This window comes from Anoplopoma fimbria, chromosome 21, assembly GCF_027596085.1.
Source record: "Anoplopoma fimbria isolate UVic2021 breed Golden Eagle Sablefish chromosome 21, Afim_UVic_2022, whole genome shotgun sequence".
Classification (NCBI taxonomy): Eukaryota; Metazoa; Chordata; class Actinopteri; order Perciformes; family Anoplopomatidae; genus Anoplopoma; species Anoplopoma fimbria.
In genome coordinates, this window is record NC_072469.1 from 11,687,541 (window position 1) to 11,701,660 (window position 14,120).

A 14,120-nucleotide genomic window follows, 5' to 3' on the forward strand; every position below is an offset into this window, starting at 1 on the left:
GACCAGAAAAAATAGATTGGGGGAATTGATCAAATGTTCTTCCTGTCGTTTGCGTGCAAACTAAAGAAAGAAAGGAACATGTTGTATCTTATTAAAAATGCATGTGGAGATGATATCTTTCAAGGAAGCAGCACCTACAACTGGTGAGCTAAAATAACCCCTTGTTAAATAATTAATATTTCTTTAAATACAATCCTTTTCATTATGAACAACGATGATTTCAAAACACATCTGCAATCCGTTATGAAAGTTAAGCACATAAAAGAAGTGTATAAGCAACGTAAGAGCATTTTTTTATTCCAAAGAAATAAGATATACAGCTTTTATTCTCAAATGTGCAAGTTGGAGTAAAATTGTGGATTTTTTTTCTTTTTATCTGTAACATCCGTTTCAGATTCAATTTAAGTTTTGTTCTTTTTTTAAGTAAAGGCCCTGGTGAGTCCTAAAATCTCACTGTGTTTAGCACCAATTGGTTCTTGGATTGACCTTCTAGGTAATGGTTTCTGTGATCGCAACCCCAACTCTTAGTCTTTTTAAAACAAACACAATAACAGCCGTTCTGAGAACACTTGCAAGAGGTGGTTTCGGTCTGTTTCCAAGGGAACCCTAGAACTGTTCTATTGCAGTGAGGATATACTGTAATCTGACACAATTGCAAAAAAGTTAACCAAAATACAGGCTGCCTGCACGGGCATCTGTTGACAAAGACACAGAGTGGTAGTGGACTGAGTTGGACTTCTGCAGAAGTCTGATGTCTAGGCCGAAGAGAACATGCAGAATATGCTAAATAACCTCCTCAAAAACTTTCATGAAGTTCATCGAGATAAGAAGAGAAGAGAAACGTGTGCACCGTACATCAATGCTGAGTCAAATGTAAAAAAACGTCTGTGAAACCAAACCAGAACCAATTAGAAACAGAACAAACATATCAACTTCACTCAGAGCAGACTTACTTGAAGGTACTTTACTACGAAAGTATTAAATGAGGCTGTTCAGCCCAAAAACGACCAAGCAGAAAGGGAGTTGTATCTTTCAGTTCATAGAAGCTCTCTGAGTTCATAATAGAAACCTCAGCAACAGTCGAGTAGTTTGATATCAGCGGTCATATTGGTACTTCTGCTTCGGTCTTGTTCACAGCAGAGCCCCTCTGGAGCTGAAGAACCGTTTCAGAAAGGTTCCCTGAAGCACCGTGCTCAGATGCTCACACATTTATGATGCTGGAAAATGACCTTTTTATAAAGGTCTTTGCAGCACTATGCTCCAAATATTCTTATCTCCGCCAGGAGAACCATGCCATCGCTCGAGTGAGTGAGCCTGAAAGTGTGCACCTCTGCGTCTGTCCAAGGCTAATAATGCATTCTGCTGCAGCAAACTGCATAATATTTCAGGAGACCAGTCATGGCTGAATGCTCGAGGACCTCTCTTGGTTGCAGTCCAAACACCTTTTATGGCCTGTTTATACTGCTATTGACTCGCTGCCGACTCCTCACTCACTGCTCTTATTTTCAATATCATTAGCTCGATATCTTTTGTTAATCACAACTTGACATGGGACGGATGGGAGATGCAAGTGATGCTCAAAACAAGGTGCAATCAGCGGCCCCAATCCAATCTTTGTGAATTCTCCTGTTAGGGGTTTTGCTGCTATAGTCCAGTTTAGGGAGTCATTTGTTACAAGTTGTTACACAGTATTCTAGCAAATGCTTTATAGTACTTTGCGTTCAACATCACCAAATATGTGTCATTTGTAAACACAGTGGTCATTGTTTAGAAAAAGTAGCATACAGTAGTCATTTTGTGGTTAAAATGGTGGTAGAACTTTGCTAAATGGCATTATATTCTTTCATAATTTGTTATTTGAAGACATTCATTTTCAGATTTAATCCAACTACAGTTTTTTGCCAGCCTGGCAAGTTGTCCATCTGTACAGAGGTTTCTTCAACATTTGCACAATCGTCCACTTGAACTCAAGTATGAACTCATTTGAATTTGATGGTCAAAGGTTTCATAATTTTACCAAAATGTCATAAAGGATAAAAGCTGTTGGACAGACATGGATGTAAACTGGGACTTGGTTGGCTGAGGCCTAGGACCCAGAGGCAGTAATTCTTCTTGTAACTTGAGTGTTAATGTTTGAGCTTCACTGTACAGAAGAATGCATTCTGACACTAGAATGCTGTTTTTACATCCATCTACTGAAGGGGAAAGTTCCTCTGTACCTTATATCTCAGTTCAAGATGTGTCACATTACTACTAGATTTGAGCAAACATAGTCCAGTTTGCAACTTCCAGGTTTGCATTCATGTATTTAATTCACATTTTTAGGTATCACATTAGAAAAGCTGCTTGGAAAATGGCAAGATTCAATAAAAATTCCTCAATTGCACAAAACAAGCTTGTTTGAGGTTTTTTCTTTAGTCTTTGTCTAAAAAGAGTTGCTGCTCTAAATACGGTATGGATACACTTTTGCCACTATAAGTGTCTTCCTGGATAAATATTAATATATTCTTTGTCTTCAAACAGCTTGAAACAGGGCCAATACTAGCTGACATGAACGGACTATTAAAATTAATTTAAAAGAAATCCGGAAAACCTCTCTCTCGTAGATGTTAGATGGCTAATGTGTCTTCAGTTTTGCAACCTTGACCTCTTCTTCTATTGTGTTTACTGGCAGATTACAGCCATGTGTAGCCCATAGCTCCAACTTCTGACCAAACTATGCTGCAGTTTATTTGCTCTAAGCCGGTTGATGGAAACACACACATTTCTTTTTTGTGACGTTTCAAAGAAATTGCTTAAAATTCAATTAATTAAACAGAAACAGGTTGTACATATAAATGTCTACTTAGCATGTTGGTAAAAAAAAGTAATCCAGACTTCATCATTCATTATATTTCATACAAAACTCTCTCCTCTGACTCTTTCTCCAGAGGTTTAACTTCGTGTCTCTGCCTACTGACGTCCTGGAGATCGAGGTCAAGGACAAGTTTGCCAAGAGTCGGCCGATCATCAAGCGTTTCCTTGGGAAGCTCTCCGTCCCCGTCCAGAGGCTGCTGGAAAAACACGCCATTGGGTAAAACCAAACACCACACCACACACAATAATGCAGCGAGTGTGTAAGATGAGGACTGAAAGGGCCGTGTCCGTCATCAGTCCAAAATATGACTCTAGTGCTTGATGTTTCACGAAAGCTGTGGCCGCTTTCCCACACCCACTAGCCCTCACACACAGAGGATGAGATGAAGGATGTGTTTGCCAGTTTAAATCTCACATGACCAGTTGATTTTGGCTCTCATTTCATTAGCTATATTTGAATTCTCCCATTTTTTCTCCCACTCTTTTCCCCGTCCGTCTCTGTCTGTGGTCCACAGGGATCGGGTAGTGAGTTACTCTCTGGGTCGTCGGTTGCCAACGGATCATGTCTGTGGTCAGCTGCAGTTCCGCTTCGAGATGACCTCCACTATTCACCCAGGTACACCAGGCTTAACGCCATCATATCATCCATCCTGATTTCTTTCCTTGGATGTTAAGCCGTCAGCTGTCTTTCTAAAAACGTTTTTAAACTTAGAAAAGTACCAATGACGGTGGATTCTTCTACATATATTGTTATCAGTACATGTATAATTCCTGAAGTGTTTGGATAAATGGTGAAGTTTGTTGGCAGGTTTCTCAATTTTGGTTTAGTTTAAAGAATGGATTATATCAGCTGAAACTAAATAAAATTAAACATCCAGTGTGCAGACATTGTAGGGCACAGATCTGAGTTTCTTTGAGTTTCACATACCTCTCCCTTAAGCATCAACTGTAGGTTCAGTCGATTAACGTGATTCGTTGTTTGGGGGTTTTCTGCATTCTTGTGCTACAGAGCAAAGTGCAGATGGCAGTGAAGCAAACATCTTCTTTTACGTCACTATTTTAAAGCAGGAGACATTTAAGTATGTTTTAGATGAGTTCTACTGCTTATGTGATTTACTGAAAGCCTTTAGTGACTTCAGAGGGAGCTGTGTGAAGTCTGATAAATGTCCTGAACTGACACGCTGTCCTCGGCGCCCGTTTGGGTCTGAAGACTTCAAAAAAAATCTGGAGGTGTGGAGTTAGAAAGAAGTGAGCTCCACAGTGTACACAACCCAAACTTGTAAAGAATATGTTCAACACCACCCAAGTTATTATATTGTTTTTACTTATTTAATATTCTTTCCTGTTTAGTACTTTTATTACTTATTTATAATACAGTTTTTTCTACAATGTCTCTTGTTTGCACATCTCTGTGCTGCTGTAATCCTGTAAATTTCCCCGCTGCGGGACTAATAAAGGATTATCTTATCTTATCTTATCTTATCTTATCTTATCAGCACCATCACCTCCATGTGTTCTGTCCTCAGATGACGAGGAGATCTCCCTGGTCATAGAGGCAGCCTGTCCTGAGGGGGAACGCAGCCAATGACCCCCACGCCGCCGATCCACCTGATGATGACACGCTAAGTGTGGGCCCCGACATGCCCGACCTCCCCCTGGACGCCCCCACCCAGCCCGAGACACCACCGTCACAAGCCCCTGCGCCGGAGGAGCCCCTTCCTGCCGATACAGAGGAGCCGGAGGCGACGCCGGAGGAGCGAGAAGCTGCGGAGGAGGAGAGCACAGTGAGGGAGGAGCCCCCTTCTGAGGAGCCACAGGTGGAGCAGCAGGAGGAGGAGGTGGCCCCGGCTGAACAGCAGGAGGAGAGCAGTGGAGAGGTTGAAGGAGGGGAGGAGGGGCCACGGGAGGTAGAAGAGGAGGAGGAGGAGCGAGGAGCAGAGTCGGCACCACAAGCTGAGGAGGAGGTGACAGCAGGAGAAGAGGAGGTTGGGGAGGAAACACAGCCAAAGCCAGACTCTGACAAGCCTGTAGGAGAATCAGCAAACAGCGGGGCTGCTTCTATGGAGCCACCCGCCGAGGGAAACACCACATCCCAGGAGGCCTCTGTAGAGCAGTCTGAAGAGACCCCACAGGAGGAGACAGAGGGAGGAGGCAGAAGCTGCGTCCCCTGCGCCTGCAAAGCCCTCTTCTCAAACTACAACTCCCATGCTCCCTCGCGCCGCAAAACCCGCCCCTGCTCCCTCCCGGTGTCGGAGCTGGAGACGGTGATCGCGTCGGCCTGCGGCGAGCCGGAGACGCCCCGGTCCCACTACATCCGGATCCACCACCTCCTCCACAGCCTCCCCTCGGCCCAACACAGAACCCTGAGCCAAGAGGAGGAGGAGACCGGGGAGGTGGAGAATACGAGCACCCGAGACACCACCTCCACATCGCCAACACTTAAAACCTCCAAAGAGGAGGAGGGGCAGGAGGAGGAGGAAGAGGAGGATACAACCCAGTCCCCCTCTCAGGTAGGACAGTCATGGACAGAGGTGGGAGGTGTAGCCTAACACTGTAACAAGTTACTGTAGAACAACTAGAAAGCTTAAGGTAGCTGTCAAAAGAATTACTTAACGCATCCCCTGAAAAATGCACTTAAACGTGTATTTTAAGATGACTATTATGCTTGTCAACGTTACACACTGGGTTTCTCCAACAAATACATGTGTGTGTGTGTGTGTGTGTGTGTCTGTGTGTATATATATATATATATATATATATATATATATATGTACTGTATATATTTTATATATATATATATATATATATATATATACGTGTGTCCACTAAATATTGGGCTACTTGCTAGTGTAATCTACCAAATCACTGCATCCGGAAAGTCAGATTGCTTTGGTTGTCAATGCCATTGCATAACTTGACAAGCTGTTGCACTCCGCTGTGCTTCTCCTGCCAAACAACATGTGCACACTTATGTACCTCAACATTCACAAGTGTTAAAGGGCCTATTTGTGGACGCTGTGGACGCTGCGTCAAGGCTTTCGTTATACGGTAGTGGTGGTTTCCCTTGTCCACTTATAATTATTTTCAAAATGATGCATTGGGTGTGTTCAGAGGAAAAATCCTAATGACCTTTCATGACGTCCACGTTTGTGAGTTTAATGGTCGCTGTATTCCTGCAGGTTCCAGAGTGTCCGGGCCCCTGCTGCCGCCGCTCTCTGCCCCGCAGCCTCTCCATCGAACGTCTCTCTGAGCTGAACCAGCTCCTGGAGGGTGATGGAGGAGGAGGAGGAGGAGGGGGAGGAGGACACACAGCTGTCAGGAGGATCTCTCCCTCCTGCCTGGAGAGCGAGGAGGGTGATTCTAGCAACGGAGGAGGGAGAAGGGTCGGCGGCAGCACCCACAGGCACCCGGGCGAGAACGAGTGTGAGTTCTGCGACACCTCCTGCTACAGCACCTCCTGCTATAGCACCTCCTGCTACAGCACGTCGTGCTACAGCAACTCGGGCTACGAGGGGAGGGGCCGCTTCTGCAGCCACACCCGCCTCTCCTCGGTGGACAGCAACAGGTTGTCCGGCAGCACCGTGTTCTCCTCCCAGGACGAAGACGAGGACGAGGAGAGCGCCTTCGAGTCGGTGCCCGACGGCAGCCACTCACCAGATGGCCAGGAGGTGGGCGGGGCAGGAGGAGAGAGGAGGACGGGGCGGTTGAAGGAAGCCAGGAGAGGAGAGCAGGGGGAGCCGGCTGTGGCGGGGCCCAGCGATGGAAACAACATCGGTGAGATGAAACGTGACTTCTTGTTGGTTGTCAACTGGAGCCTCAGCTTCACTCTGGGTTCAAACTGAAACATGAGGGCCGTATATGACACAGCTGGCCTCTAAGTTTGATTTTATTTCATTTTTAGGTAAAACACTGGTAACAAATCCTTAAATTAAAGAGCTCTTTAATTTAAAGCAATCATAAATTGGAAGCTTCACATTTTAAGGTGGAAAAAAAGATGGAATGTGACATCAGTGTCAACTATGAAAGAAAGGGAGAGATATACATTTAATAAACCAAAATGTAAATACTGAATAAGGAAGTTGCATTATTAGCTTGCAAACTAAATCTTTTCTTAACATGTTATAATTGATAATAACTCAACACAGTTAATTATGATTATTATTCCAGTCGCAGACTACAGGCTGAATGACCATACAGCATGTGAGTAAATAGGCTTTTAATCCTTATTCTCACTGTTCCTTAGTCAGTAAACTTTCCACATGTTGACTAGGAAACTTGATTAATTAAGCAATTCCAACAGTAAAATAAGACTAATGTTATACTTCCACTTTGCTTTATATTTTAAATCGCTGTGAAGCTACATCAATGACACTCAACACTTCCTGGACAGAAGTGTCATATTTAAAAGTAATATAGCATCTCAAAGTGTCCTCACTTTCCATTAGGGAGACCACATGAGGACATTTTCCCACCAGTAAATAAACTTGTGTGATGCTGATTTCACCTGACATTTAACAAAAAAAGTTGACGCTCGATATCTGTAGAGAGCTTCCTTTGATCTTTGACGTTGGATGTCTGTGTGTCCGGCCTCTCCGGTCCAAACAGCCTTTTTCACTGCTGCCAATGTGACATGTCATAGCAGGGTAAACACAGGTGTAATGTTGTAACACTGATAAACATACCATCACATAAACAGGTGATGTTGATTTAATTAACACCAGCTATTACCGATGAAGTGCCTTAAACGTTGTACAGATGTTCCATTTGTAACGTTTTGAAATAAAAGTAACAATTAAATCAAAGAAATAAGTGAACTAAAATAAGAAATAATAGCTTGTTTAAAGGTGCACAAATAAGACACTAAACTCCAGTAGATAAACTGGTTGTTACCACATTTTGGTGTGAGCTGCTATAAATGAAACTGTGTTGTCTTGTTTCACTGGGTATGTATTCATGTTTTATTCTGTAACTGTACATTTTACAGGACAACTGCGCGAGAAAAGTAGGTCACACACACACATACACACACACAGTCAAAACAATGAAATTCCCTTGCAGTCAGTGTGCTGACCACCTTTATGTTCCCATCAGCATACCAGAACATACTCCACCTGAAAGTGTTCTTTCTAATTCTAAAATAAAATCTCCACACATGTATTTAGATCATTTTGTCCTTAGAATGTAAGTCTGATCCGATCCAAATTTTATGAACTAAATTATTTAAGAGATTTAATGAACCCTGAGTCTCTCTAGGCGTCTGTATCACACAATTTGAATTATTATATTGTGTAATACAGATGCCTAAAGAGACTCAGGGTTTATTCCATCTCTTAAATAATGCAGTGTGAAATACCAAAGCTTCTGTGCTGATTGTAAATCATAAATGCTGATTATGTTGAATGTAAACATGGTAAAGGAGCAACATTCATCAGGTGAAATGAGGACGTGAGTGAGTAATGCTGTGGTGAGTGCTGAGTCGCGGCTATTTAAAGACACCTGCAGAGTGAGTGTCATTGTGTGAGTGTTATTTTAGGTTTAATCTGGTGGAGTTTGTGTCCGCTCTGTGGGTGTGAACTGAAAACAGCAGTGATTCAAAGCTCTATGCTGAAGTCAGTAAGAGTTTATAGTCATCAAGCCATTATCATGTCAGAAATTACTATTAAGGAGTGTCATAATCATATAAATATCCTTAAAAATAATAACAATAATCCACTGTTTACTGATACAAAGTTTTCTCTAGAAATGCTCAGATACCATTTTTTTTCCTTCACAACTCCAATACCAATAACTTACGTATTGGCCGATACAGTGAATGAACGCCAAAGTACCTACTTTAATCTACGCATAAATGATTCTGAGTGTAACACATGGTAAAATATTCAACAATCCATCTATATATTTATTAGAAAAGCACAGTGTCACTCCTGATGTGGTGGTGTTTTTGAATGATATACTTCTACATATTTGTCACTGCGTGATATTTAATGTTTACAACCTGTGGAGTTTTTCTATGCATTCTATTTCCACATGGTGATACGTTCTTATTTGTGATATGTTTAGGTGAGGATGATGCTGGTGATGTTATTTTTGTTGTTCTTTTTGGTTGCTCTGGAGGGGCTGGTGCCTTGCTCAAAGGAACCTCGGGAGTGCCCAGGAGGTGAACTGGTACCTCTCCAACCACCAGTCCATGCTCCATACTTGGTCCATGTGGGGACTTGAACCAGTAACCCTCCAGCTGCTTTTTATTCATTTTTAACCGGGCAATCTCTTTTCAATTTAGATATGTTCTTCTTGAAGGATATCGCTTTTAGTTTCAGTTAACAACAATGCTTTATGCTGCTTATTTTGAGAAAGAGAAAGAGATTCAAAGAGAATTTCCTTCTCCATACGAGCGTCAGTCTCCTCTCACCCTTCACTCAGTCAGTCAGAGAAACAGATCTCAGTCAAACATAATTTCTCTCCTGCCAGGTTCCCTCTGTCCTGTTCTCGTGAGAACCACACAGTTCCAGCATCATTTTCATTTTATGTGATTTGTCCCCCCTCTACACACAGTGCTATACCTGTCTGACAATCTTAGAATTATTAATGTTGATGTATAATGAATAATGTAATGAAAAATCTGGGATTTGTTGGGTATTGCAGAGCATATCTTAAAAGACAACAACAATGCACTTGAACAGTGATTTGGACGTTGATTACCATGGCAACGGTCAAAACGTTGAAGCATTCAGGTTTAGCATTAGATACTATCTATACATATATATGTGTATAAATATGTATATGTATATATGTGTATATATGTTTATATATATATGTATATATGTATATATGTATATATATATTTATATATATATATATATTCATATATATATATATATATATATATAAAATACTCCACATTTCCTGCCGGGTGTTTGGTGCGTCCCCAGCATCATGGTCATTTATCCCGTACTGTCTCTCTGATGTCCTGTAGGCTCCTCCCCTCCTGTCGGCCATCTTCCAGTCCTGCGACCCAGCCATGACCTAAACCATTTTCCTGCTGCCACTGACCAAGCCTTACCTCCAAGTAAGAAGCAACGCCTCACAGTCTTACTCTGGAGTCCCATCCCTACACCCCTGGTCTGCCGTCAGCGTGGCTGCATTCATACCGGTGCATGCTGCCACGTGTGTGTGTGTGTGTGTGTGTGTGTGCGTGTGTGTTTACTTTCCAATCATATTCCATCTCCTGTGTGTTTGCCGTCATCATATCATCATGTCATCATGTCATCCTCCCTCCTAGCGCCTCCTTCAGGTTTAGATGAACTGCTGCTTGGTTCATGTTTGGATCTGTACTTGGATGGCTGCATGGCTCTTTGGTCTTCGCTGATTCAGAGCAGGAAGGTCAGCTCCTGGGAGGCCAGAACTCCACTTAGCCGTCTTTTCGGTTCTCTAAATGTATAGTATAGATTTATAGTTAATAACAACTAGAAAAGTAAAAGGAAAGGTTTTTGGGGGGGAAGTTAGATAGTGGAACCACTTCTTTCAGTCTTTGTGTGTTTCTGTTTCATGGCACCGACGTCCTGCGTGGATGGATAATAACAGTGAAATAGTGGCAGCACTTAACTAGTCCTGAAACAACACCCATTACCAGTTTTAACATCTGTTGTACAGGCTAGTTTCATCCCCATGCTTCCGTTTTTTATGCTACGCTAGGTTAACTACCGATAAAGATCCTCTTATGTCAGTCTCAAACATGGAACAAATAATCGTGTTCCAAAAATGTGTGACACTCATGTCATTAAAGCTGCTTTTCCACCAAGCAATCCTGTTCAGGATGGTATGAATAAGAAATGTTATATTTTTTGTTTTCAATTGCAATAGTTGTGGACAGTACCTGGTACTTTCTTTAGTACCACCTCGGTCGAGCTTTCAAGCTGCTCTGATTTGATTCATCACCAGGGCGACAGGACATCCCAATGAATCTGAACATGATACATATATGATACATATATCTTCAGATTCAGACTTTAGCCATGTAAGGTAACCGTTTTTAATTTTATCATGAAAAAAAGTCCATGAATCCCATTGGAAATCAAAGTTTAAAAAATATGCTTCATAACGGCAGAAATTGAATTATGTATCCTTTTAGTGATGCCAGTTTGCCAGAGTGAAAGCAAGTATTACAGGCTAAATAACAACTTAACTCTTCTGATCTATGGCAACATTATATTTTCTGTGTACCTCCCCAAAGCATCATGGGAACTGTAGTTCCAAAACTTAGAGGATTGTTGTCCCCGAAATAGAAGTCAGACAAAGAAAAATAGGAGTGACATTAATGTTTACTTTTGTTCATTAACCCATCAATATACATATATTTTGACATTTCTAAAGCCCAGGTAGTTGAGGGGGCGCAGATATCTAGATTTGGTCAAAGGGGTCCCACAGTGTCAGACTTTGAAACCCCTGCCCCAATGATCCAGTGGTACACAAAGTGGGAACATTGTTCTGGATTGGAAAAGAGAAGTGATGAATTCAAAAGCATGATTTTGCCAGATCGGCAGTCATACAAATCTGTGTAAAATGTAATGAAACAGATGAAGAGATCAACACATTTAAGCGCTGGAACCAGAAAATATTTCATAATTTTTACTTGAGAAATTGCTTTAACAATAGGTTTTTTTTTCTTTTATCGCACAATAAGGAAATGCCACAGTCTTTTTTAAGGCACTAACCCTTTCCTGCACAATGTAAGCAGACAGAGTGTGGAGCTCATTCCACCTTGACTTTAAGTACATGCAGGTCAATCCAGTGGGATTTAGACAAGCACTTTCCAACAGATAGGCAGAGTGTTCCATCATCTGACACCGTGGACTGGATCCACTTCCAACACTTACAGGAACAGGACCACATTTACATTATCCAAACCTCCTTCAGCCTGATGACATGGAGCAGGGCTACGAAGCCAAGGTAGGAACACCGACTCCCTAAATATGGGCAGGACTGGCATTAACAAGCTGTGCTGTGTGCGTGTGTGTGTGTGTGTGTGTGTGTGTTTACGAGGGTTATTATGGTAACTAAAACTAACTAAAAGCGATATCCTTTACCAAAACCAAAAACTAAATTAAATTATCAGTTAAAAATATAATGTAATGATATAAAATCTACGCAAATTCATTTCAGTTTTAGTTCTTTGACATTGAATACACACGGGAGAGCTGCATGCGTCATGTATCTGTGTGCGCGTTCGTGGTCAGAGCAGTCATTACAACTGAATTATCTTCTTTATCTTGCTCCTCCTCCTTCAGCCTCCCACCCCTCAAACCCAGACTGGCCAATCGTAGCATAGAATCAGCCAGCTCTGACGACTGTCCGGCTCTGCTCCATAGACTCTCATCCAATGGTTTCAGATGTCCTTCATGTTCTGGCTGGTTTAGTGGATCTGGAGCTAGTCCCGGTTAAATGTTGTTTAAAAGTGATACCTGTTACCTAGAGAGGTAAATATATGGGAATATATGTTTCTAAAATGTTACATTTCTACATAAAAACCTGTTGAGCTAACATAATTAACTAGCTACTGAAGGTATACTGAATGTCTAAGCATGCTGCTTTTACTTTTAATGATTATAGCAGTGAATAAAGACCTAACCGGCTCTACAGGAACACTGATGTTCCTTCATTTCATTGTCTTCTGTCTCCATCACCAGGTGATGCGGTGGTTCACTTTACACTGTGATCTGTGGCTTTAACTTCAATCTTAATCTTTTTCACTGCTGAACCAGTTAGACATCCTGGAGTTATCCTTCAAACACATACTGTAGACCCTTCTGTCTGTTTCTCTCTGAAATCTCTTTTTAAAAAAATAATATTTCTTCAGGGAGTACAGTTAGTGACAGTGTGGGCTCCATGGTGGCTCTGACAGCTTGATGGAGTAGCAGTAGTTATTCTGACTCACTGGATGCAGACCGTGGATACAAGCCTTCCATTGGCTGCCATCTCAGATCATCCTCCCCTTCTGCCATCAGCACCATCTGTTTGTAGGGCTCCATCAAGATGATTGTGATTGGTTGAAATGACTGCAAACAAGCCAAAGTGTTTTTATACCAGAGTGATAATGTGTGGGGCCAGACCTTTCTTTAGCACTGACACAGCACTGTGGAGATAATTGTGGCTATGCTAAGCAGCAGCTAATGTCAATTACAATTTAACCCGCCTCTGTTTCTGGCAACAAGAAATTAACTCAAATCACTGAAAATTTGCCAAAGTGAGTAATTCTAAATTTGAACTTTAAGACCTTTTGTTACTACCCTATAGCAGCTCCAAATTTCAGTTTATTTTGCGTCTGAACGGAGCAGAAACATTGTTAAGAGGAATGTGTCAAAAATAAATAGCAATGTGTCAGATAAAGTGACACAGACAGCTCTTGGTTTATTATTTTTATTTTTTTCATGCGGACTATAGTTTAAAATTTTTGCCACATATACTGAGCATAAGTTGGCTATGTGAAAATGATTATAACATTCACATGTTAAGGCTTAAATTGGAGTGCACCATATTAAATTATTTGTGCACTTTTGCTTATTAATGCTGATGAATACCAATTGAATAGTGCCCTGCCAATATCTCAAAGTCTGCTTCTTTTGATGTTGCTCTGTATCTGCTGGATGCGTCTTGGCTAAGACGTTTGCCACAACAACTTAATAAGGTGATAACAAGTCAGTGTTTTTTTACAGACTGTTCCATAATGGCTTGTTGAGAAGATTTTGGATGCATTTTCACTCTGTGATCACAGACAGATCCACTTGTTTTTGGAGCATTTTGTTTTTTTAAAGGAGATGATGTGTTATACTAGAGTCGATCTTCAGTTTTCACCAGTGGTGGACACTGTGTGAGTTTGATTTTATTTCCAAAAGGGAAGAGATAAGCTTGTTATTCTCAGTCATTTGCACGTAAGCCTGGATCCTACCACCTTGTCAGAAAAGACCTAAAAAGCTGTGGGGATCTTGGAGGCAGGCATCAGCCAATGCATGAAGGGATGAGTTATCCACTCAGTCTTGGTTTTTATGACGTGCATACGGCATCAGAGTCATGGGAAAATGGGGGAAGTTAAAGAAGAAACTCCTTGTGAGTGGATGGCGGTCAAAGCTAAAATATTTGGAAAATGTCTGTGAGGGATTTAGAGTGATTATGTAAGTAAGGATTGATATGCTTTTTTATGTAGTTTGTTAATCGCTGAGTTTGCTATCCCTGTTTATTTATAATGCAATGTGTCTTATTGTGAGTACATT

General features: G+C 41.6%; 1 protein-coding gene across 1 annotated transcript in view; it reads left to right on the forward strand.

The window, feature by feature from the left end:
- LOC129110685 (E3 ubiquitin-protein ligase HECW1) overlaps positions 1-14,120 on the forward strand; it is a 62,170-nt gene that overhangs the window by 27,166 nt on the left and 20,884 nt on the right. Inside the window, 6 exon segments of the mRNA XM_054622852.1 lie at positions 2,931-3,073; positions 3,372-3,472; positions 4,383-4,425; positions 4,427-5,366; positions 6,036-6,630; positions 9,830-9,922. Coding sequence (XP_054478827.1) covers positions 2,931-3,073; positions 3,372-3,472; positions 4,383-4,425; positions 4,427-5,366; positions 6,036-6,630; positions 9,830-9,922 — 1,915 coding nt within the window.